The following is a 25,020-nucleotide window of genomic DNA, read 5'->3' as shown; positions in this document are numbered from 1 at the left end:
TCCTAGTCCATACTACCGGGAAGTCCCATCCAGATTATTCAAAATAGGCTCCTTCCTTTTATCTTTCTTCCTTCCCACACTAAATCCAGAAGCTAGAGGTTGTGATACTATTTAGATGTAAATTAGATCAGCCACCCCTCCACACTGTCAATGGCTTCCATATGTCTGTAAATTAAAGCCACAGTCATTACTGGGTTCTAACAGTCACCCCTCACTTTCTCAGTTATAGCTCTCCTTCGGTCCTTGCTTTTCCCAAACCGAGAGGGAATGTTCTTCTTAAGGGCCTTTCTACTTGTTGCTCTTTTGGCCTGGGGCCATCTCCCTCAGATATCCATTTCATTTGCTGTCTCATCCCTTTAGGTCTTGTTCAGGTGTTGTCTTCTCAATGACCTTCTCAGACTCCTTAAAATTGAAACCTTCCCTCACTCCCATCCAGCATGATAAATCCTGCTTCCCTGCTTTAGTTCTCTCCCTAGCATTTATCTTCTGTGATGCTATTTAAATAGATGAGTTAATCTTGTAAACTCTTGGAACAATGCTTGGCCCATAAGTGATGCACCAGTTTATTGGATAATAATAGATAATGATTTACATATCTTGTTTATTGTCTGACTTCATGAGAACAGACATTTCTGCTCTTATAGCTTACTGCTATATCCCATCATCTAGAATAATGCCTAGCACGATGTATGCTCAAAAAAAAAAAAAAACTTGAATAGAAATATCCACAAATATACAATAAAAGATCATAGAAAGTGATTCAATTTTTTAAAAGTCATTTTAACACAGTTTGAGAAATAGAATGACATCCTATGAGACCAAGTCCTCAAAGACCATTCTCCAAAAAGAAATGCAATTAAAATCCAAATTTCAAAACTCCTTGCACTATGCCAAAAGGTACCTTTCTCTAAATGACAGTATTTTGAGCTTCTCTGAAGATCAGCACTCCTGGCTCACATCTCCCAGGTGTGACTCCCCAAATAGTCAGTTAATGTAGGACCACACGTTCAAATGAAGAGAAAATGTACTTACTCCTTGTTCAGTTGTTAGAAAATAACTGTGAAGAGGATAAAGTTTCCAGGCATCAGTAAGATGCAGTGTGGCACAGTGGGGAAATAATAGGTTTGGAATTCCTAGATATCTACTCCTGGCCCAGCCCCTAATTCCTGGATCATTTAGGATAATCTTTCTGCAGGTGTCTCTGTAGTCTACACAGGCTGTAGTAAGACTATAATCTGTAGTAAAATCAGGTTATTTTTAGTGATGGATTATTTGCATGCAACATCATTTAGCTCCTTTGAAATGTCTGAAGCAGCTTTGAGGCATAGTCCATTACTTAAAACAACCCACTTATAATTAATAAAAAAAAAAATTCAGAATACGATGCAAAGAACTTCTTCGTTGTTCCTGTCACATGCCTTTTAGGTTGTAGTTCGCCTCAGACAAGCACAAAAATGTCCCTTCCTCCTTGGCTCCTCCCTCCTGGTCTACCCATCTTCACATCCTTCTAGAGGTCCTGTTATCCAGCTACAACCATCACTGTCAGACCAGCGAGATTCAGCAAAATGCATTGCTCAGAATCTCACATTCTTTTTTTTTTTTTTTTTTCAACGTTTATTTATTTTTGGGACAGAGAGAGACAGAGCATGAACGGGGGAGGGGCAGAGAGAGAGGGAGACACAGAATCGGAAACAGGCTCCAGGCTCGGAGCCATCAGCCCAGAGCCCGACGCGGGGCTCGAACTCACGGACCGCGAGATCGTGACCTGGCTGAAGTCGGACGCTCAACCGACTGCGCCACCCAGGTGCCCCTAGAATCTCACATTCTTTAAGCAGAGTTGCACACACACAACCTGATACCTTCAAGACAAACTAGCCTCTGTTTCTGTAATACTGATAATGTCTCAGAGCATCATTTTGATGCAACAGGGATGGGATGAAAAGAAACTATGTCAGGAGAGGGACAGAGAACCCCACCTGTCATATGTAAAATGGGAGATTCGGCTAGACTCTAATTTCCCTTCAAGTGCTAAAATTTGAAATTCACTGAAGAAAGACTGAAGTTCTCAGCAGAGTGTGGCTAAATGACATGAAAGAAGCCTTTAAAACTGAAATTTGTGAAGGTATCACTCCAAGTCCTATTACAGTTTGTGCATATAAACCTTGGCATCAGTGAACACACAGGTAGTTTCATTTTTTTCTTTTTTTTTTTTCTCAACGTTTATTTATTTTTTTTGGGACAGAGAGAGACAGAGCATGAACGGGGGAGGGGCAGAGAGAGAGGGAGACACAGAATCGGAAACAGGCTCCAGGCTCCGAGCCATCAGCCCAGAGCCTGACGCGGGGCTCGAACTCCCGGACCGCGAGATCGTGACCTGGCTGAAGTCGGACCCTTAACCGACTGCGCCACCCAGGCGCCCCCACACAGGTAGTTTCAAATAGCTATCAGTTTATTATCGAGGAATTAAAGTATTCATTTTGGTCAGATAAAAATGTAAAACAGTGTCCCCTCCTATCCCAGCTCCCAAAAAAGGGCAAAGCCACTCAACTCTAAAATATGCAAAAACATTTAGCTATTATCCTCTCTTGAGATCTGTTTATTAGAAATTATTAAAACATGAGAAAGAAAAAGTATCTCCATTTCTAATCACACTATCAAGCTGTACTGAAGCTCCTACTAGAGATTAGGGAAAACTAAGGCAAAGATTTTCAAAGCTGAGGGGAAGTGGGGGCAGTGTGTAGCAAGAAGGGAGCTTCAGTTCCTAAGATCTGTATTTTTAGTGACAGAACTACCTGGCATATTTTTAATTAGTTGTAAGTAAGATTAGGTTATTTTTAGTGATGGACTATATCTAGAAGCTTTTTCAGACACCTCAGAGGAGGTAAGCAGAGTTGCACACACACAAAAAGATTTTTAGACTACAGAGAGATTATGCAGAGACATCACCGCGAATGATCCAGGAATTGGAGGCGGGACAAGACTACGGATCCAGTAATTAATTCCAAACTTCGTATTTCCTCACTGTGCCATACTGGATCTCGCTAATGTCTGGAAATTTCACCTTTTCCTCAGTTATTTAACAACTGAACAATGAACAAGTACATTTTCTCTTTATGTACCTACATGCAATATCTCTTCTATTACCCAACGCGTCCACACTTCCCTATGCCTACAACCCAGAGTGAGCGCGTGAAATACACTTTCACCCATTGGCTCTCACATTCTGAGCATCTCTTGTGTGCTGGGCACCATGAACATCTAGGACTACAACAACCCATGGAAAGAACATGGCCCTTGTCCTTAAGGAACTTGGTCTAATGGGGTGACAGACCACTGAAAGAGCAATTACAAGAGTTCTGAGAGCACGAAGCAGGGGCCCCTAATCTCGCAAAGGGTGGGTGGGGTCTGAAGAGAACCGTCAGGAGGTTTCTGAAAGAACTGATACATAAATTGAATTGAAGGGATGATCAGAAGTTTGGTAGGAAGGAGTCGGTGCTGAAACTGAGTGCTCCAGGTAAGGGAATAACACGCGCGAAGGCCTAGACGTGACAGAGAACTTGGCCTGTTCCACAAATGGGGAGAAGGTCAACGTAGCTATAGTTTAAGTTGGAAACGCAGAGGTCATTGACCGGCCACGAGGCTGTGGGGGTAAGTAGAGGCAAGCTCACAAAGGTCTTTGTAATAAGTTGAGAAATCTGGGTTTCATACTACAGGCAGTGGTAAGCTGCTGAACAGGTTCCACACAAGAGAAGTAAGAGATAAAATTTGTTTCAATCACCTCTTAAATAAATGGTTAAAATCGGAAGAACACTTCTGAATTACGGGAGTCCGAAAACAGTGCTGAATTATAAGGAGTCTGCTAGTGTCAAATCTAAGAGGGCTTCTAAATAAGCGTTTTTGCCTTCAAAATAGAAACAGTAATCCATGTCAGAAAAAAAATGTCTAAAGGCAGAATTTTACTTTGCTGTATTCACACTAGATTGAAATAAATAAATAGATTTACAAGTTTCAACCATGCATTAACATGACAGGACAGTCTTAGAATTTCAATATTGAAAGGAGTTAAAGATCATCCAGTCCAACTCCTTTATTTTATAGTTGGAGACAGTACACAGACTATTTCTCTGCGAGATAATCAGAAATAAGTTATTATTTAAGATCTGGATTCCTTTTGAAAGATTTCAGCATCTCATAATGAAAACCACATAACTGAGTCGCTACAAATAATAAATGAAAAAAACTACTATTCTGACCCAGATACTTGATTCCCAGTGGCTTCTGTTTTGAGGTCTCTGTCTCTTGCCTTCAGATCTTTCATTCTGGAGGGAGACAGCTGCCACATCATAAGCAGTCTTGTGGAGAGGCCCTTGTGATGAGGAACTAAAGTTTCCCACCAATAGCCAGTGAGGAAGTGAGACCTGCCTGTTGGCTTTTGTTTTTGTTTTTTAAGTTTATTTATTTTTGAGAGAGAGAGAGAGAGAATAAGTGGGGGAGGGCAGAGAGAGAGGGAGACACAGAATCTGAAGTAGGCTCCAGGCTCTGAGTTGTCAGCACAGAGCCTGATGCAGGGCTTGAACCCACGAACCGTGAGATCATGACCTAAGCTGAAGTCCGACACTGAACAACTGAGTCACCCAGCCTCCCCTCAATTGTCTATAATTCTGAGTAACATTTATAAGCTAATTAAACTTTTCTCTTTTTTAATTTTAACATTTATTCATTTTTGAGAGACAGAGAGAGACAGAGTGTGAGCTGGGGGAGAGGCAGAGAGACAGAGACAGACACAGAATCTGAAGCAGGCTCCACACTTGATGCAGGGCTCGAACCCATGACCCCTAGATCATGTCCTGAGCTGAAGTCGAACGCTTAACTGACCAAGCCACCCAGGGCCTCTGCCTGTTGGCTTTGTGAGTGAACCTAGAAGCAGAGCCTCCAAGCCCAGTTGAACCATGCGATGACTGTAGCCCCCGCTGATTGCCTGGCAACAACCTCATGAGGGACCCTCAGCCAGAACCACCCAGCTAAACCACTCCCGCTTTCCTGACCCTCCGCAACTGTGAAACAACAAAAGTTTGTTATTTTAAAGTGCTGAATTTGGGGGTAGTTTTTTACGAGGTAAGACATAGCTAATGAACATGGCACAAATTAATATATTCTTAACAAACTAAAATTATCAGCACGTTAAAAATACCTAAATAGTAATTCTTTTCTAAAAGATAAAATACATTCTTGGGGCGCCTGGGTGGCTCAGTCGGTTGAGCTTCCGACTTCAGCTCAGGTCATGATCTCACAGCTCGTCAGTTTGAGCCCCACGTTGGGCTCTGTGCTGACAGCTCGGAGCCTGGAGCCTGCTTCTGATTCTGTGTCTCCCTCTCTCTCTTAGCCCCTCCCCCGCTCATGCTCGCTCTCTCTCTCTCTCTCTCTCTGTCAAAAATAAATAAAACATTAAAAAAAATTTTTTTAAGATAAAATACATTCTTGACTTAAAAGTACTATCACTGGTGTTCATCTTTGAAAAGAGGTGATTAGATTATTTACAGAGTAGATAATAGGAGATTTAACCAGTAATTTATAGGTCACTGATTCTAATTTAACCTAAGTTATTGGCAGCCAGACAAAGTGAAAATTGAAATTTGGTTGCAGATGGTAATTGCCCATGGCTACATGTTGCCATTTCAATACAACTTAATTTCTTTCTTTTTTGGGAGGGTTGGGTTGGTGGGGGAAGGGGGGGATCTTAGTAGATACAAAAATCTCTATTTAAATTAAATTACCCCTTTTCTTTTGTCCTGAGTGGCCCTAGTAGGATGTGGATTATAGGGGAAACATCAGTCTACCAGCTGCTGCTGTTGACAACATGCAAAGTAATCAGTTTTCTAATTAAATAAAACCTCTGAAGTTTTACCTTCAGAAGGAGAACCTCCAGCTAAGGAGGAAGAGCAGGTGACATGACCCTGACTCCTCATCTACCTTTCTTCTTCACTTCATATTCTCAATCCAATTATTCATTCAGCATTTCCATCAGAAAATATTTACTAAACCCTTTCTGCACACTAGACACAGGAATATAATGATGAACTAGATAGACATCTATCTATCTATCTATCTATCTATCTATCTATCTATCTATCTAGACATCCACCCTCATGTACCTTTTAATCTGGGAATGGAGAAAAAAGTTAAGCAATTACAATGTAGCGGTCATTCACAGCGAAGGAAAAGTGCAAGGTGCAGCCGGAGCACCTAGTAGGGTACCTATCCCAGTCTGTTGGTTAGAGAGGGACACGGGGAGTGGGGACGGATGTGGGAGGGAGCAGGGGAAAGCGTTCTATTAAGGTGTCATTTCAGGGGAACTCCTGTACAAAGGCCTGAAGGCAAGGAGTTCAAGATACATTTAGAGACTCAGGTTCAGCTTGATTGCAGCATGAAACAGGTGTGGTGAGGGCCCCAGAGGTGCACTGCACCTTTTAACTGTAACCCAAGAATGGACACAATTCCTTCTGGTGGGTTCTCCTTTAAAAGAGCAGACACCAGGAAGAATTTTTAAAAAAATGAACAAATCTTTAGGCCCTGACCTTTTGCATCCTGTCTGAGAACACTTATTTATATGCTAGCACAGCTTGGTGAGGAGTATGCATGTAGTGGCAAGAATTTCAAGGTTAGAAAGATCTGCTTTGAACCCCAGATTGAGACCAGTAATACCAGCCACACTCAAGGGTGTGCAAAGGTTAAATGAAGCATCTTGCACACATTGGGTATTCACAAAAATTCTCTTCCCTCCCCTTACCTTGCTTCTGAGCCCTCTCTGCTGGCCTCCTAGCCAAAGGTACCATGTCCGGGCCCACTACCTGACTGAGAACAATGGTGTCTTGGCCATCTTTTATGTCCCTCTGGTGCAGTTCCAATCTCTACCCTCTTCCTCAGTGAACCCGGATTAGACAACCCAGAAGTATTCCAGCATAAAAATCCTTGTCATACAACTACTATAGCATTCACTAAAAAAAAAAAAAAATTATGCCCATATACAACTGAGACTTGTTCTATCCCACTATCCCTACGTTGTATATCTTTATATTTTATTGCATATGTACTTGACCTCCATTATTCCTTTTAATAATATTGTGAAGTATTATAATCACTGCTAGGCAGATAGGAGTCCTAGGTTCAGAGAGGTTAAGTGACTAACCTTGACATAAGCTTTGAATGTAGATCATTTTCTTTTTTTTTTTTTAAGTTTATTTATTTTGAGAGAGACAGAGACAGCATGAGTAGGGGAGGGGCAGAGAGATAGGGAGAGAGAATCCCAAGCGGGCTCCGCACCGTCAGTCAGCGCACAGCCCGATGTGGGGCTTAAACTCACGAAACCGTGAGATCATGACCTGAGCCAAAACCAAGAGTTAGACACTTACCCGACTGAGCCACCCAGGAGCCCCATGAATGTAGCTCATGTTCTAAACAGAGTTGTGTCAACTCTACAGAGGCTACCTCCCAGCAAATGTTGCAGTGGGTGTATATGTGTGTACATATATATACACACACATTTATTTTTGAGAAAGAGAGAGAGCGGGACAGGGGCAGAGAGACAGGGTGGGAGACTGAATCCCAAGCAGGCTCTACACTGTCAGCGCACAGAGCCTGATGCAGGGCCAACTTCACGAGAACCATGAGATGGTGACCTGAGCTGAAATCAAGAGTTGGACACTTACTTAACCGACTGAGTCATCCAGACACCCCAGTGCGCATATATTTTAAGGTATACTTTTAGTTTCTTTTAAACATTGGTAGGACTCAGAGAAACATGGGCTTTTACAACTATATATCCACTTGTCGATTTCTAACTTTACGTCCTTCCACAGAAATTTTAAGTTCTCTATGTGCAAAAGTAACGGGGGATTGCAGGGTCTTCTCTGAATGCTGTTTTGACCCAAGAATCATTCCCTTTACTTTAGTGAGTAATAAGTACCACTTTCAATTTGCCTATCTGCCAAGCTATGCTCATAATAGTAAAAATGAAACTTCCTAGTTTGGTAATAATAATAAACTGTCTCCTCGGACTGTGAAAATGAGAGCACAAATGAAAGGTTTAACTACTGCTGGTGGACTACAGCTGCCGATTTCAAATGGAATTATTCTCTCATGTGATCAGAATGAGATCCCTTGAAGGTCACCTGTTCTAAGCCCAGTCTCTGTCTAGGGAACTGTCCACTTTGCAAAAGGAGCCCCTCCTCCCTTCTGAGTAGGTCGAGTTGGGTCCACAATTGATCCTATTCAAACCTACATAAATCTTTCCCCAAGCACCTCTTTCTTTCACTGTTTCTCCAAAGGTGATGCACAGCTTATCTGGATCAGAATCACCTGAGTCCTTATTAACAGGCAATTTCTGGGTTGCAACATTGACCTGAATTGACCCAGCAGCGGGCGTTAGCTTTTTATATTACCCAACAGGTTCATACTTAATCAATTAAATATCCAGGTCTTTTTCACACACACACACACACACACACACACACACACACACACACACACACACAATTCTTCAGCAAAATCTCCCTCATCTTACGTTAAAAGCAACTGGTTTTTAACTTAAGTGGTTGATAAAAATGCTGAGTCAGATGGGGATATGTGGTCAACACTTGATCTGCCTCTTCCAGGTGGTCTGTATATTAGGCTTATACTCCAATTGTGTACAATGATTCAGCCAGACAAGAATATACCTAACTCTGTTGTAACCCATTCTACATTTCCTCATTTTGTTCACAAGGATATCACTTCAGATATTTTGTGGAAATTCTGAAATTATGGCGTCCACGAAATTCCCCAATACACTAGGTAGTGTAACCCAAATTACCGAAGCGCATGAAGTTAGTTTGTTACAAATCTTTATCTGGATGATTCAAATTCTCTACTTCATTTAAAAAATTTAAATAACCAGGTTTTCCTTTTCTTAAAGTCCTTCTGATATGAGTCAACATTAGGGAAAAGGATCAACTTTTACCATCCTAAATATTAGGATAAAATATTAAACATTCTGCTCAACTTAAATAAGGCAGTTTAAGATACAGCACACTGATAATGTAATCACATACACTTGGCAATAAAGTGATTGGCATCTTTATTGGAAGATGTGGGCACAGAATTATTCCCTCAGAGTGAAGCATTTGGCTAAACATTTGTCAATATCCTTTCCTGTATAATTTAGGAAGAGGGGTTGAAAAACAGAAATCAAGGAACCTCCATCAAGTGGCAAAAATCAGGTCTGAGGGAGGCAACGAGGGTAGAGCATTGTTTTAAAAACCCCAAATCCTCTGCCTCAGAATACAAACAGCCCAGGAACCAGGTTGATATCTATTAGCACGAGATTGGCTTTCTTCCAATTAGCTCAAGACAAAGTGAAATATTGGCTTTCCAAGTGGGTCCCTCCAGTCCAGTGATATTTGCACATCACACTTGGGCCTTTCGGTTACAAATCCACCTCCTTAAGGAGTCGTGTGAAAAAGCAAGAACAATCAATAAGAAAAAACCCTCCCAGCAATAAATCAGCCACGTGGAGCTGCTGCTGCGGCAGCGGTAGCCCTGACTTCCTGGTTTGCTTCCTGCAAGCCTTACGGCTGGGGTCTCCGGGTAGTGGGTGTAAGAAAAGGAGGGGCAGCCGAGGGCGGCTCCCGGTCCTCTGGGCGTAGAGGGGTGGGTGGCGGCGGGGTGGGGGATCCTGGAGGGCACGGGTGGTAAGGACAGAGTTATGGCCCATAATTAAACCAAAAGTTTGGGAATCTGGAAGCTTTAAGAGCTGAGCAGTGGGGCAAAGGCTAAGGACCAGACCTGGGGAAAGTGTAAGTTAGTTCTAGGGTAACAGGGAATTGTGAAGGGGGTTCTTGGGCACCGTGGTGAGAGAAGAAGGGGACTGCGGACGGGGAAGGGGGTAGGTACACAGAAAGCAAGCTTCGAAGAGCGAGGAGCGAGGCACAAGGGTCGGTTGGAGCTCTGCGGAGGCCGCCGGAGGGAGGCGGGGGGAGCGGCGGCGGCGGAGCGCGGTCCGAGCCGGCGAGCCGCGGGGAGGGGGCGGAGGGAAGAGCCCGGGGGAAGGTAGAGCCAAGGGGAGTTCCGGATCTGGAGCTGGAAAGGGCAGGCAGCGGAGAGGGCGGCAGCCGAAGCGGTAGGGGTGGGGGAGGGAGGAGGTGGAGAGCCGGAGGAGGGGGAAGGAGGGAGGGGAGAGCTGTGGCGGCGGCTGCGCCGGGCTCTGTGTCTCTCGCCGGCGGAGGAAGATGAGGCTGAAGATTGGGTTCATCTTACGCAGTTTACTGGTGGTGGGAAGCTTCCTGGGGCTAGTAGTCCTCTGGTCTTCCCTGTCCCCGCGGCCGGACGACCCAAGCCCGCTGAGCAGGATGAGGGTGAGTGACCCGCCCGCCCCCTCCGGCGGCGGCGACCTGCAACTTGTTTTGTTTGCGCGCGCGCGTGGCGGGAGCAGGGGCGGCAGGGTCGGGGCGCGGCGTTGCGCTGCAGCTCCGCAGGTGGTGCTGGCGCAGCGCGGGCCGATCTGGGGCGCCGAGCCCCGCGCACCGGGTCCCCCGCTACCAGCCGCCGGCCCGCCCCCTCGCCGCCCCTTCCTCCCGCGCTTCCCCGCCCCGGGGCTCCGCTGGCGGCGGCCGCGCTCCACGCCGGGACTGCGGGGCGGAGCGGGAGGAGAGCGGGGGCCGCGGCCGCCCGGCCCCCGACCCCCAGACTCCTCAGTGCGGGAACCGCCGCGATCGCGGCCGGGGGACGCCGGGTTGGTCCAGGCTGCGGCCTGTGGCGCGTGCAGGCCCGAAGGAGGCGAGATGCTGTCGCTACCATCACCGCCGTTCGGGACCAGGCCCCTCGGTGTAGTCTTCCCTCCCGCCACCGCCCGTCCGGGATGCTCGCAGCCCCGGGCTCCCCCGGCCCGCCTGCCTGCCGGGAGTGGGAGGGAGATGGCGCCCCGCCTCCGGCTCGTACGGAGAGCGCCGCCTCCCCCTCCCAACTCCGGTCGCAGGGAGACGGGGTGCGATGTGCGGCGGAGGCCTCGCCCTGGACCGGCCCTTTCTCTCGCTTCCCCGGCGAGGGGAGGGACGGTTGGCCCCGGGTGGCTGAGGGGCGTCCCCTCCGGCTCGGGGGCCCCTCCACCGCGGTCCACGCCGCGCGGGGGAAGTCCCTTCTTCCCGAGCGGCGTCGCCCTCCCGCTCGCTCGCTCCCGGAGGCTCTGTCCGCGGGACGTGGGGCCGGTTCCTCTTCCCGGGCGGCGGCAGGGCTGCTCGGGCCGGAAAACTAACTTGTGCCGGCGCCCCGCCGCTTGGCGTTGGCTGCCTGCTCGCCCAGCCCGACGCCGAGGGGCGCCGCGGCGCGAAGCTCCCGGCTTCTCCGCTGGGACGAATTTGTCTGCCGCCCAAGGCGCGAGTGTTAGCTTTGACACTCCCTTGCTTTTGAGGGTTTAGTCAGGCGCCTCGGAACGTTAGTTACCGCGAGCCGCGCCGGGAAGGGGCCGCAGCGACTGCGGCTTCGCCGACCCAGCTGGTTGGCTGCGTACCGGCCTCGGCCCCCAGCCTGATCCGCTCCCAGAAGAGAACCCGTCGCACCCCTCCCCTTCCTCATCCCGGAGCCCAGAGAGCCCCCTGGGCCAGCTGCCCTTGGCGGGGTGAGACAGGGCGTGAAGTGAAGAGTTCAGGGCCACTGAAGCGGCCCAAGGGCCTTGGGAGGAGTTGTGCTCTGTAGTAAATAGTACCTACTGTGTGATCTCCTTTATTAACTTAGCACTAACAGCATCAGAAGTTCGGTGAGAAGGCTCTCTTTCAAGAATAAGAATGCTAGGAAGAGATTTTCGTATCAGTTTCACCCTGTATGATGAAATTAGATTTACCCTTTTAAGTTTTAGTATTTTTTAGACTTCACTGCCTTGGAATCTCTTTATGGTATTTAGAGTGGATTCCTATCTGTATCATCTAAGTTAATGATAATGCAAAGTACCAAGTTTCCCTCTTCATTGTCTTTATGTTTTCAAGCCTCTCGGATCTCATGGACCCATGGTGACCTCTCTTTGATTTTGCTTTCAAAATGATTGATAAGAGATAACAATATTGCAAGGGAGAGTAATTTCAGTCATCAAATGTCCTTTTTTTCCAGAGAGCTGGAAAGGCTAAAGCCCCATTTTCTGGGAGAGAAACTGAGGACAGTTTGACAAAACTTGCCATATTCAGAATGTCTTGCAGTTCAAATGACAAGTCTTTTAAAGAGGCGGTGGAGGATCTGTACCAAAGCCTCTCTCTTTTGAAATACCTTATTATAGTGGATATATAATAAGTGCCCAGCCACGATGCTAATCGCTCAGTAGCAGGTGGTGATACCTGATTTTTGGTCCAACTTACTCGATAGTTTGTCATTGGGTCCATCGTAATTTCTACCATTTGCCAAAGACCGAAGCTAGCTTATTGAGACTTTTAAATGTAAGTAACGTTGAAAAGAATGATCACGTATCAGGAAAGCCAAACCATTTTATTAATTTTACAGACAAACGTTAACTAAGCAATTTAAGGCATAGCTTATAAATCATTAAGAGCATAAACAAGGGACTTTTGCCTCCTTTTACTAAGAACTGTCCTAAGAACTTCTGAGATCTAGCTCTAGAAGAACGTTGCTTTTGGGGAAGATTCTGACAAGTACTCAGATTTTGACTCCCTCCCTTCCCCCTTCTGTTTCTTTTCCTTTGATTATGATTGCAGACATCTCCACCCACTGTGAGACACCTGCCTCTCCTTTAATGCTGATCCACATGTGGGCTTTTTGGATCCCTATAAATCCCTGTAAATGGCTTGAAATAGGCTAGAGCAATCTACCAAATAAAGGTTCTGCCTCTACTCTGGCAAGCTTGTTCTCATGGCTCCACCCTGTGCCGCTTTTTGTCTTGTGCTTTCAATGTTCTAGGCAACCAAGTCTGTAGCAACCTGGTCCTTTTTCTTTTTTTTCTTTTCTTTTTCAACCTGGACTACTTCTTTATATCTGTCCAGCAGATGAGGTCATTATTGCAAAACATATTACCCACGGTCAGGATGAGAGACCCATTTCTTTTTGTTTTGTTTTTTTTAACATATATATATATGTTTTACTGTTTATTTACTTTTGAGAGACTGTGAGTGGGCGAGAGGTGCAGAGAGAGAGACACAGAATCTGCAGCAGGCTCCAGGCTCTGCTCCAGGCTCTGAGCTGTCGGCACAGAGCCCGACGCAGGGCGCAAACTCACGGATGGTGAGATCATGACCTGAGCTGACGTCAGTCTCTCCACCGACTGAGCCACCCATGTGCCTGGAGAAACACATTTCTTATTTCCTTCCTATCTCTAGGCCTTTTGCCGTTTCTCTGAGGTGAATGACGTGAAAGGTAATCTTACTGTTCAAATTGTACTCTGTTGTGTTTGACTTGATTTATTTAACATTTTTGAGTGCCTACTATGTAGTAATGCTAGTTGTTGAGGAAATATGCCTTATCCCAAGCTCCTAGATTTTACAGCTTTGTGGGGAAATTAAAAACCCATTAATAAGACTACACAAATCTGCAAATAAAAATTAATACCACATGCTGTGAAGAAAAGCCATAGGGGAGAAGAAAACAGGAACTTGATCATAAAAGTCTTACCTGAAGAAACGACTTTTGAGTTGAAATCTGAAGATTTGAACAGATAGTTGTTGATCTGATGTGCGAGGAGGGCATTCCTGAGAGGGAGAAGTATGTGCAAAGATCCTGAGGTAGGAGAAAGTATGGTGAACTGAGGGACTGGAAGAAGACCAATATCATTAGAACACAGAGAGTAAGAGGGAGAGGTGGAGTGAGGATGCAAAGGTAGTATGGGTCTTGTAGACATGCTAAAGATTAGGCCTTTAGAGCCACAGGGAGCGATTGAAGGATTTTTAAGTAGGGGAGATGTGATCAGATTTGTGTTTTGGAAAGATCATTTTGGCTGCCTGCAGGAAGTAGGAATTGATTTACAGCCAAAGCAGATAGTAGGAGTCCTGTTGGAGGTTATAATAGTTCAGGTGGGACATGATATTGCTTGGCTTGGCCGGGTGACAGTGGAAGTGGAGAATTGATTCAAGAACTATTAAAGATGCAAAGGTGTCAGGACTAGGTGATTGGTTGTGGGAGGGGAGGAGAAGGTGTCAGGAGGTTTAGGATGATGGATTACTTGCTACACTGAAAGTTCTGAGGACAAGCACTCCTACATTTTTGTTATATTTTATGGTGATGGGAAGGCTTGCTTTTTTTAGGCTTTGTCTTCTGGATAGTTTCAGGTCAGCATTTATTAAGGCCATCTGTTTAGTACTTGCAAAGTGCAGAGCATTCCTTTAATTAAATTATAGTATCTCCAGACCCCATATCCCAGGTTTTAGCCAGGAGTGTTTCACGTTGAATCCTAAGCCTCTGACAGTAAAGGTTTGTAATGGAAATATTGAGAGATCTTCAGTGGTTTGGTTATAGCAAATTCGGTGCTGATGAGAAGCTGCAGGTGTACTGATGATTCTATGTACTGCATAGTGGGGCTAATTCAGGAATCATCCCTGGGCTGAGAGGTTTTAGGTGATAAGCAAGCTAAGACCCTTTTTGAAAGGAGTATTGCTTGAATGAGAAGGAGTGACTGAATCGATTACCCAGTCACAGTCAAGTTCTACCTTACCTGACCCTTTATCTCCATGGTGATTTGTTGCAACCTGAAAGAGTGCCCTTGACCTTAAGATTTTATTCCAAATGAAAGCTCCATTTATGTTATTAGGAATGGAGCTATCACTTAGGAGAAGTGTAGCGTCTTAAGTGGTCACTGTTGCCTCACTTCCCCAGTGGAAATGCCTCAGAATTGGTTTTTGTTCTGTTTTGCTGTCCTGCCTCCTCCACACCTGCAATGAAAACTCCCACATTGCCAAGACCAAGAAATCTGAGGTTTATAGATCTCCTGAAATTAATGCAGACTTTTATGTACATGTGCTTTCTTCTGTGTGGAGAATCAGAAGCATTCACATATCCCTGCGAACCACTGACGAGACCCTTGAAGGCAGGATTTATGTTTCTTGGGGTAGCTCATTCCATGAGTATCTCCCCCATCTGCCAAGGTGCTGAAGCATTCATTTATGTCTCCCCCTTTAGGTCTGGGCATCCTAGGAATGCACAAATTCCTAAGAATTCTAAATCTGTGGATTTTGTGGAAGTGTTGCCCACCCAGTGGTCAAAGGTCAGGCATCAATCCTGTTAACTATCACAATCTTCACCTCCCTTCCAGGAAGACCCCATTGGAGAATACCAAGAATACCTCAAATAAAAGTCTCTGCTGTAAAGGGATCTCATTCTAGTTAAAGAAAAAGGTGCAGTACTCTCACAGCCTGGTTTCTTTCCTTTCTTCCTTAATCCAGTAGCAATATAAGGAAACACTAAGAGGGTTGTCACAGAATATGTTTTGTTAATAGCCAGATCAGTAGTGGAGAAGGTGGAGAATAGTCATCCAGGGAGTGCACAATTATTAGGGAAGAATGAAAACTGTTAAATAGCGGTTGAATTTGGATAACTATTTTGTGACTGAGACTGGCTGCATGGAATAGGAGATAAGCTGTAGGCTATGATTTGGTTTTAATATAAGCTGTGTTAGATCAGCAATTGCAAATTGGAGACAGAAGGAGAAAGAAAATAATGCAACGTGAAAAATCAGAATTCTGAGCTCGGACCATTTGTAAACAGAATATTTGTAAATTCTAACTCGAGTTAGAACAGCAAGATTTGAGTGGCTCTTGAATGGAGGAAAATGATTGCGATTACTTGACTTCCACCTAGATCATTGTCTTTGTTCGTGTTTTGAATTCTGACTTTTCATCCCTGAAGAATGAATGTACAATCTGGCAGAAGGAGAGAAGTGGTTAAATTAAGAATTTAGAGTTTCTAGGATAAAAAGGACATAGCTTGAGTCTATGGAAGGAATGATTTTATAGTTGGATTTTGTATGGTGGAAGAGGGGGATGGGAGAGAGGGTGAAATACGTATTAACGATGTGGACAGAATCCTTTAAGAATTAGATATATATATTTTTTAAATTTTTTTTAGCGTTTATTTATTTATTGAGAGACAGAGCATGAGAGGGGGAGGGACAGAGAGGGAGACACAGAACTTGTAGTAGGCTCCAGGCTCTGAGCTGTGAGCACAGCCCGACACGGGGCCCGAACCCACCAACTGTGAGATCATGACCTGAGCTGAAGTTGGAGGCTTAACCGACTGAGCCACCCAGGCGCCCCTAGGAGATGTCACATATTTATTGTTTCCTAAATGCCATCCGTGGCTCTAGACATTAGAGATGCTATACGGTACAGTGGAGAGGGTAAAATGTATTGACATAATAAAGATGCTCCTCAGGTCTTGACCCGATAACCACACAGTAGGTGTAATAATTGCAGTTTTCTTTTCACATATAAGGCTGATTAATCTATAAGCCTTTTTACAGAGGCTCCCAACTTCCAACCATCCATTTGCTCAAAATAACGTGTTGAGGGCTTTCCACAAGGCACTGGGCTGGGCAGTGGAGATGGAGAAATGACAAAAGGACACAGACTCAGAGCTCTTCTCATAAGTGAGATTATCTGTGTGAATATGTAACAGTCATAAAAAGGAATTTCTCGCACGGTTGTGGGAGGCGGGTGTTCAGAGGCAAGAAGCAGGAGCATGGCGTTGGGCTAGACCTGGGTGGCGGTGGGATTTGGGGGAGAGACGCAGGGAAGAACATTGTATACTGAAAGAATATGGTGAGACCAGAAGAAAAGTCTGGTTTTTATTGGAGAAAAGCGATAGAAGGTAAGATCGGGAAGGTAAGATCGGGAAGGTAAGTTCAGGCCACATTTTGAAGGTAGGCCAAGGAACAGGGTTGGGGTGTCATTAATTCAGCACTTAAAGGAGCTTTTTGGAAAGCTTGGAGTTGAGGGGGTGGTGACATCCATTTACTTACCAACTCTCAAGTATTTCAAATATTTATTGCTTGTCTACTAAGTACCATCTATTGCTCGAGGCATTGGAGATACCATTGAGCAGCAAGTAATAATAGCAGTGATAATAGATAACATACCTTGAATCCTTTGTGCCAGGTAAGCATTCTACCTGTATTATGTTGTTTAATTGTAACAACAGCCCTCTAATGCAAGTCTGATGTCATCATCACTTTATGGAGGAGACCACTGAGTTAGAGAGGTGAGCTCTTTGCCTGAGGTCACTTCCTTAGTAAGTGGTAGAGCCAGATTCAATCTCCCATTTTTGGACCTCAGAGTGATGCTCTCTGACCAAACACCACAGATTTTAACAAAGTAGACTCGCTTAAAGTGTACTACATTGAAAAGGGGACATAAAGACAGTAGGGAGGTAATTTCAAATAGAAACACTGAAGACAATACAGGATAACATGAAGGAGAAAGGGGCATGGGGATCATGCAGGGAAGGTCAGGAGGCAGTGGCTGAGCAGAGGCCCAAAGAATAAGTCTCTAATGTAATTCTGAGGGAAGAACGTCCTAGGCAGACGGAACAGGAAGTGCAAAGCCCCTGAGGTTGGCATGGTGAGTTTAAAGGGAGTACAGTACTTGATAAGCTTGCAGATGTAAGCAGGGCCTTGGATTGAGTGATAAATTGTATGGCCCTCTCACTCACTGTGTGGTCCTAGATAAACAAAACGAGTAATGACTTTTTGGGCAACGGGTTACAGTGGTGAGGCAAGAACTGTGTTAGCTAAGTCCACTGGGTTCTGTGGGATCACAGAGAAGGCCGCATCTAGTCCGTAAGACTGGATGCAGTCAGACCCTTAGAAAGGGCGTGTTGGAGGGACAAGTGTGTGAGGCCAGAGGAATGGTATGTACAAAGGCATGAAAGATTGAAGCAAATCCTGGGGAGTGTGTGGCTGGAAGATGGGATTCGGGTGTGGAAGAATGGGAGAGAGAACCCTAGAAAGACCAACAGAATCTGAACCCTGGAAGACTAAATACTGTGAATGGCCAGAGCTGGGCTTTGGGGAATAATCTGGAAACAGTACAGGCTGAATTTCAGTGAGGAGAGAAATGTTTCATAGGACATGATGAAGCCTAAGATAGGAGAGGGAACAAGACAGTGAATCTAAGGAGAGAGATTATAAAAGGAGACTTAGCTGGTGGGAGGAGGAACCTTTGGATGGACCTAGAAGGGGAGGATGCTGATGCCTTTAAGGAATAGAACTGTCTAAAGCAGGGTTTTTCAAATTTCAGTAGGCCTCACCTCACCTATAGGGTGTGTTAAAGTATTTGCCTCCTGCCCAGAATCAATAGGCCTGAGGTAGGGCAGAGAATCTGCATTTGTATCCAGTTCCGCCATTGCTGGTCCAGGGATCATATTTTGAGAAGTGCTGGTCTAGAGGCTGTGTCTATTTGGAGGCTGTAACACAAAACTTTGGTTTGGTTTGGGCATGTAGTATTTGTAGGGGGGAGGGGCATGTCATATTTTGTAGGCGGTGTCTACCAGGTAGATGGAGGTCAGAATAGGATCAGGACTGGATGCAAAGTATGCAGATCAGTGGTAGGAATACGTCTGAAGCCTGAGGACTGGATTGGTAAATGAAGGGCACATGCACGGCTAGAGGAGAAAAACATGGGTAGGAAAAAAGAAACCTGGAAGATGCCTTCCTTCAGGTCCTGGGAGAGGGAGGGATGAAAGGAGGCATAGGCTGAACTAGAATGATTTAGAGAATATTGCCCTGTAGAAAACATTGGGCAAAGATAACTTAAGGACAGGACCATCAGCAATTTCAAATATCGCAACATTTGGGCGAGAATTGATCACAGTTGAGGAGGCCGTAAGTGGCTGTGGAAGCTCCTTCACCTGCCTGCTAAACTAACCTGTACGTAGTCCTGGGGTCTAGGGAGGGGCTGCAGTGGCCTCTTATACGACGACCCAGGAAAACTGGTTCAGAAGGAAAACAAGTTCGAGTGTCTCATGAATAATCACCTTCATGAGAGGAAAAACACAAAAAGAAGGGAAAAAGTTTTGTTTTTGTTTTGTTTTTTGTCTTTTTTGTTTTTTTGAGACCTTAACTATCAAAGAGGAACTTGAGACATTTTGGATTATATCTGCTCTGCCTTAATTAGGTGCCTCTCTACACCCCTCCTGCACTGTGTGTGTACTTAGACACATCTGTACATATATATTTTAAGCTAAAGCATAATCATGTCGTTGTGGTAATATATACTTCTGTACACATTATATTAAAATGATCGTAATTCATAGCAGGCATTTTTTGCACCTTTCTGGTCTGGAATCCAGTAACTTCTAAACAGCTGTGACCAGAGCAGCATTTAAAAAAAATTTTTTTAACGTTTTATTTATTTTTGAGACAGAGAGAGAGCATGAACGGAGGAGGGGCAGAGAGAGAGGGAGACACAGAATCGGAAGCAGGCACCAGGCTCTGAGCCATCAGCCCAGAGCCCGACGCGGGGCTCGAACTCACGGACCTCGAGATCGTGACCTGAGCTGAAGTCGGACGTTTAACTGACTGAGCCACCCAGGCGCCCCCAGAACAGCATTTTAATATTTAAAGTTGGAAAAGAAACTTTATCCATGGAATATTAAGTGGTTTTTAGTTGTTCATACGTTAATTTGCCTGATGTATAACTAAAGGGAAAAAACAAATAGCAAATTCCCTGCTCAGCACTTCAGGTAACATTTGTTTTTTACAGTGAGGTCTACTGTTTAATTCTAGTTCAGTCCTGTGATCCCGAAAGCAGTGCAATTTCAGTTCAGTAACGTGTGCTGCGGTTACCCAGGGCTTAAGGCTGCTTTGGAGAGGGAAGGACTAGCTTTCAGTTGCCTCATTTGCTAAGAATCCTGAATATTTCAAAATGAGAAATGTTCTCATTTCTGCTCCATTATAAATTCCCTTCTGGGCTTGGTAGCATTTTAAAGCGTTACTCCCGAGAAGCACTTAAACATGCCAACAGGGAGACCTGATTCAGTTCACTGACTATAAGAACTAGTACGCTGAAACTTGAGGAAAAAAAAAATTAACTTTGCATTATCTAATTAGGTTTATAGAATTGCTGCGGAGCAGCCTGGTTTCCCAAATCTAGAAGGTACAATTAACTGCAGTATTATATCAATACCAACTAGTCTGCTAATAGGCTTCCAAGCAAAGCAATTGGAATTTGTTATTACCAAGGATATTTTAAAATGGGTGAATTAAAATTAAATCACATACTGTTGGGAGCAGTTCTGTAGAAGAATAAAATAAATGACCAAATCATTTTTTAATCTTTTATTGAGTCCCTGGGTTTAAGAATACATTTGGGCCTCAAGAGGTATGCTACTTTTCTTCAATAGTAAACTTACATGCTTCATGATTATCTGGCTTAAACATAATTTTAGCATTTGTAGTTCTTACCTTTATAAAATATTTTACAGTATTCATTAGCACTTCAGTATTGAAGTACTTCAAAAACTGCTATGGGGGCACCTAGGTGTCTCAGTCGGTTGAGCGACCGAGTTTGGCTCAGGTCATGATCTCACAGTTTGTGAGTTTGAGCCCCGTGTCAGGCTCTGTGCTGACAGCTCAGAGCCTGGAGCCTGCTTCTGATTCTGTGTCTCCCTCTCTCTCTGCCCCTCCCCTACTCCTGTTCTGTCTCTCGCGGTCTCAGAAATAAATAAACATTAAAAAGAAAAAATTGCTACTACATGTTCACTGGTAATGTTAAAGAGTAAGCCTTAAGGAGACATTAACTGAGAAATTGCCAAAGCTTTTTTTAAATCACTCTTATGAGAAGGTGGGTGTGCTATGATTTTTATTTTTTAGATTGTCTATAATTATCCTTTGACTTGATTTTCTTTTTAATAGAAACATCTCTCACACACACACACACACACACACACACACACACACACACTGGTTGATAAGGTTGATAAGATACTCTTTTTGATGTGAGCAAGGTTTACAAATAGCTTTTACAACTGTATGAATGCCTAACTCCTCCAGCTAGAACCCTTGATATCAAACTAACCCATTGAGTCTAGCTATTGAAGTGAAACAGTAGTCCCAGGTTCATAATGTAGTGTAAGAGACACTTTTGAACAGTTTCATAGAATTTTAAGAATTAACACTTGTTGAAGTAATATCATTACAGTATCTTTATGCTTCTGAGAATTTCTTTTTTGATAATTTTTTTAGAAGGCTAAATAGGAAAAAAAAATAGAACAATACCCAATTTATATTCTAAAAAAAAGTCCTTAAGTCATGATATTTGAAGTGCTGTAGGGGTTCTTTGTCACCACTTACTACTGCATTTTAAATTTTATTCTGTTGAATTTAAAGTAAATATTTCATATACATTTTATTAGCATCTGTTATTGGAAAAATAGTTCTCTTAAAACCCTTGCAAAAACCAAAAATGATCAGTATACTAAAGTGAGTCATGTAAGTGTCGTTTTGCCAGATTATATCAATGATATCTGGATAAAGATGTTCAGATGCAGAAAACTGGGAAGAAGCATGATCTGTGGGTTCCATTTCTCTTGAGACATATAGTTTATTAGTCAGTTGTGTAAACATTTCAAAGATGACTCAGGAAAAATCTAGTAAGGGCTAAATCAGTTAAGAATTTTTTTATTTGCTTGATTGTTAAATGCAGCTATGGTACATATCTGTGATGGGAGATGTTTGCTTTGAAAAATTTACCATGCAATATATTGTACCAACTGGAGTTTTTTTTGTCGATAACAGCCCATGTACCTATGCAATCAAAGGTTCACTTTAGCCATTTCAAAACTGGTCTTAAGCCATTTTCTAAAATAGTTGGCTTATTAAGTATAGGTTTTAATTATGCTTACTTAGGAGGACTTCCATCCAAACCTCTCTGGCAATTGTATATTTTGCTATGCGATTCTTGTTTTTGTTTTTGTTTTTTCCAAGTATTAATTTAAATTCTAGTTAGTTAACATATATGGTAAAATTGGTTTCAGGTGTAGAATTTAGTGATTCATCACTTACATACACTACCCAGGCTATGCAGTTCTTAGTAGACAATTTGATCATTATCCTTCTTAAAATTTAATCCGACAGGATTAGTCTTTTAATCTTTAATACAGTAAGGTATCTCCTATGTAAGTCAGTATTTGTTACCTTTACAGTCTGTTTGCAGGGTTTTACATCTTTTCTTTTGAAAGAAAGCGTTTAAAACCTCCTGTTCAAAAGAGTGCTAACTCTTGCCAGGGTGATTTAAAATGAATAAAAAATCCATTAGATTTTTGGCAAATAAGCTCTCAATTATGGTACAGAATAAATGACTACAAAGTGCTTTTTAGAGTAATGGAATGGAAATGACTGAAATCTTACTACATTACACATGCAGGGTTTTTTTTACTATTGTTGAGTGTTTAGTTTTTTTAAACTAGAAGATCACTGTCAAAATTGGAAATTTTGATTATTTAAAATACATAATTATATTTTAACATTTAAGCAAAGGATTGATGGAATGGGGAAATTAGGCATGCAGTTTCATTTACTGTTGTTCTCTGTGATGGTCTGAGGAAAGTTGAAGTCCAGTGTTTGTAAAAGAAGGTTGGGGAAGAGTGTTGCCATTGTGGCGGTCAATTAAATTTGCTTACAGTTCAGGGAGACCTTGGTGGGTGGCAAAGAGAAAAATACTTCTCACAAAGAGTTTTCTGAAATTCTGTCTTCTAAAAATGTGCTAAAATAGCGTGATTTCCAAATGCCTTGGTATTTTAAAGAGATACATTTTCTGTATGAAATTAGGATAACTCTTACTCTTTTTATCATAGTTAACATTTAGATTCCAAACCATGGCACATGCTTTTAACCTTGTTTCTTCTGTTTTAAAACAAATGTAGAGTACAACATCTGCATGGCCTGGAGGGTTTGGGGACGAAGCCTGGAGCTGACCACGGTGGGCCCCAAACTGATAGCAGGGAGCATCTTCCGGGCTTAGATGATATCCAGCCGAGCAGAGCTCTCAGTAACTGAGAGCAGAGCTCTAGCTTGTGATAAATAAAGTTCATTTGCCTGGAAAACAAGCATTGAAAGCTAGTTTTTAGAATCTTTGTGCAAATTTCCAAAGCCATTGACTTGGCCAGCAAAAGGTGAGATAAATACATTTTTTCCACAATGAATGAATACATAAATGTAGAGTACATGTGATCATAGTTATTAACTGAAAGTTTTGAAGAGTGATATCAAACCTGCAAAGATAATAGCGCCCAAAATACCACACCTTTTCCCAGATCATGCTCTTTCCTAAAAACTGGCAGCATCTCAAGTATGGGTCAAAATACGTCTACACTACATGGGTCTTCTCATTATTTTTTTCAGCGTCCTCTTTGAAATCTGAGCAAGGTTTTAATGAACGTGGCTTCATTTTACTCTCCATGAATTACTTCCCCAGGAAGAGTGCCAGCCACTCTTGCCTGAGCAGCCTACACCTGTGACTAAACCAAAGACCATCTCAGCCAGAGAGTGTAATAAATAGTTCCACCGTGGTACGATCATGTTTCATAAGCGGCAGTTATCATCCTTGACCTCTGCTCAATTAACTGGTAACACTAAGAGAAAAGTAAATGTTAAAATCTTTGTTCAATGTTGGCAAAATTCACTTCCTCAAGATACAGTGAGTGGTTTGAAACATGTACTCATTTGCATCTACTTCTTTAGCTTAAATAACAGGTGCTTATGTTTAAGAGCAAATATATCTTGTGCAATGATTTATGACTTAGAAGGGCTGGTGAAATGAAGAAAGAGTAGCTCAAAGGAAATTGTTAGTGGCAATTAAGGAATAGATTTTTAATGTAGAAAATCAGAAACTTAAGGTAACAATAAAGGCAATCCGTGTAGTCAGTATTTTCTAGTGAATTGCGATAACTCCCCTAGTATTTTCTTTCAGTTCTTCATGAAGATAACGGAAATCTGTTTTTTTTTTTCTCCCTTGGGGCATATGATTCCTTTTGCTGATTATGAGGCATTTGTTGAGCAATTGGTCCATTTCTTTGGGTCCCAGTGGGTGCCTAATATGAGTATGATTCCTTCAAGGTTTTAAAGGTCAGCCATATAGTTTATTGACCTTGAGGTAGCTAGAAAAACCACGCCTGCCATTTGGGCACACAGCATGCTGCTTCTGAATGATGAAGCCAGCAGCTTACTCATAGTTTTCTAACACACTGGTTGCATTTTCTGAATATACCCAGATCTTTTTAATTAAAGATAACTAAACCTTCTCAGTCCTTTATCCTACCTGTAACTCTTGTGGTGAGTCAGCACTCATGAAAAAATAAAATCTCATTTCTCAAATAGAGATAATGAACTTAAAAAAAAAAAACAACTTTTTGCTATTTCTGTAATTCCTATATTCCCTGCCCGCCGTTCTCTTACGTGTCTCATTTTAACAAAGTGCTCTAAGAAGCTATTGCATTCTTTGAGTATTGACTAGGAATGGAAGAAAAATTAGAGTTTTGGTTTTCATGCAGGAGATTGCTTTCAGTCAGAAGATGGCAGATTTCCCTTGGTCAGCATGGACTTAATTTAAAATTGCCTTATAGGGGCACCTGGGTGACTCAGTCAGTTAAGCATCAGATTCTTGATTTCGCCTCAGGTCATGATCTCACAGATTGCCAGTTCCAGCCCTGTGTTGGGCTCTGTGCTGACAGCACGGGGCTGCTTAGGGTTTTCTGTGTTCCTTTTTCTCTGCCTCCTCCTCCCCGCCCCCCTCCTCCCTCAAAAAAACATAAAACAAAACAAAAAAACGAGTAAAAAAAAAAACGTCTCATATACGCAGTGATGAAAGTCAAATCAAACTTAAAATACTAGGTGGAACATTTTCCTGAAAAAAACTTAGAATGGTGATGTTGACACTTTGAAATGTTATATTTTGAAAGTTGAAGTTTCAATCTACTTTTTTCCATTCCTTTCATCTCTCATCAGGTGACTGTAAGTAGTGGTCCATTTGTCAGAGTTTAAGTGGTGTAAAAAAAAAAAAATCAGAAAAT

The 25,020-nt window shown here is 43.1% G+C and overlaps 1 protein-coding gene across 2 annotated transcripts in view; it reads left to right on the top strand.

Moving 5' to 3' along the window:
• Window positions 1–10,198: 10,198 nt before the first annotated feature.
• The window catches only part of GALNT7 (polypeptide N-acetylgalactosaminyltransferase 7), a 147,266-nt gene continuing 132,444 nt past the window's right edge, over window positions 10,199–25,020 (top strand). For both annotated transcript variants that reach the window (XM_047855885.1, XM_047855886.1), the window contains exon 1: window positions 10,199–10,388. In XM_047855885.1, the coding sequence (XP_047711841.1) occupies window positions 10,263–10,388 (126 nt within the window). In that variant the 5' untranslated portion in view covers window positions 10,199–10,262. The remainder of the gene's footprint in view (window positions 10,389–25,020) is intronic.

The sequence above is a fragment of the Prionailurus viverrinus genome, chromosome B1 (genome assembly GCF_022837055.1).
Source record: "Prionailurus viverrinus isolate Anna chromosome B1, UM_Priviv_1.0, whole genome shotgun sequence".
NCBI classification, from domain to species: Eukaryota; Metazoa; Chordata; class Mammalia; order Carnivora; family Felidae; genus Prionailurus; species Prionailurus viverrinus.
This window is presented reverse-complemented; position numbering and strand designations above follow the sequence as displayed.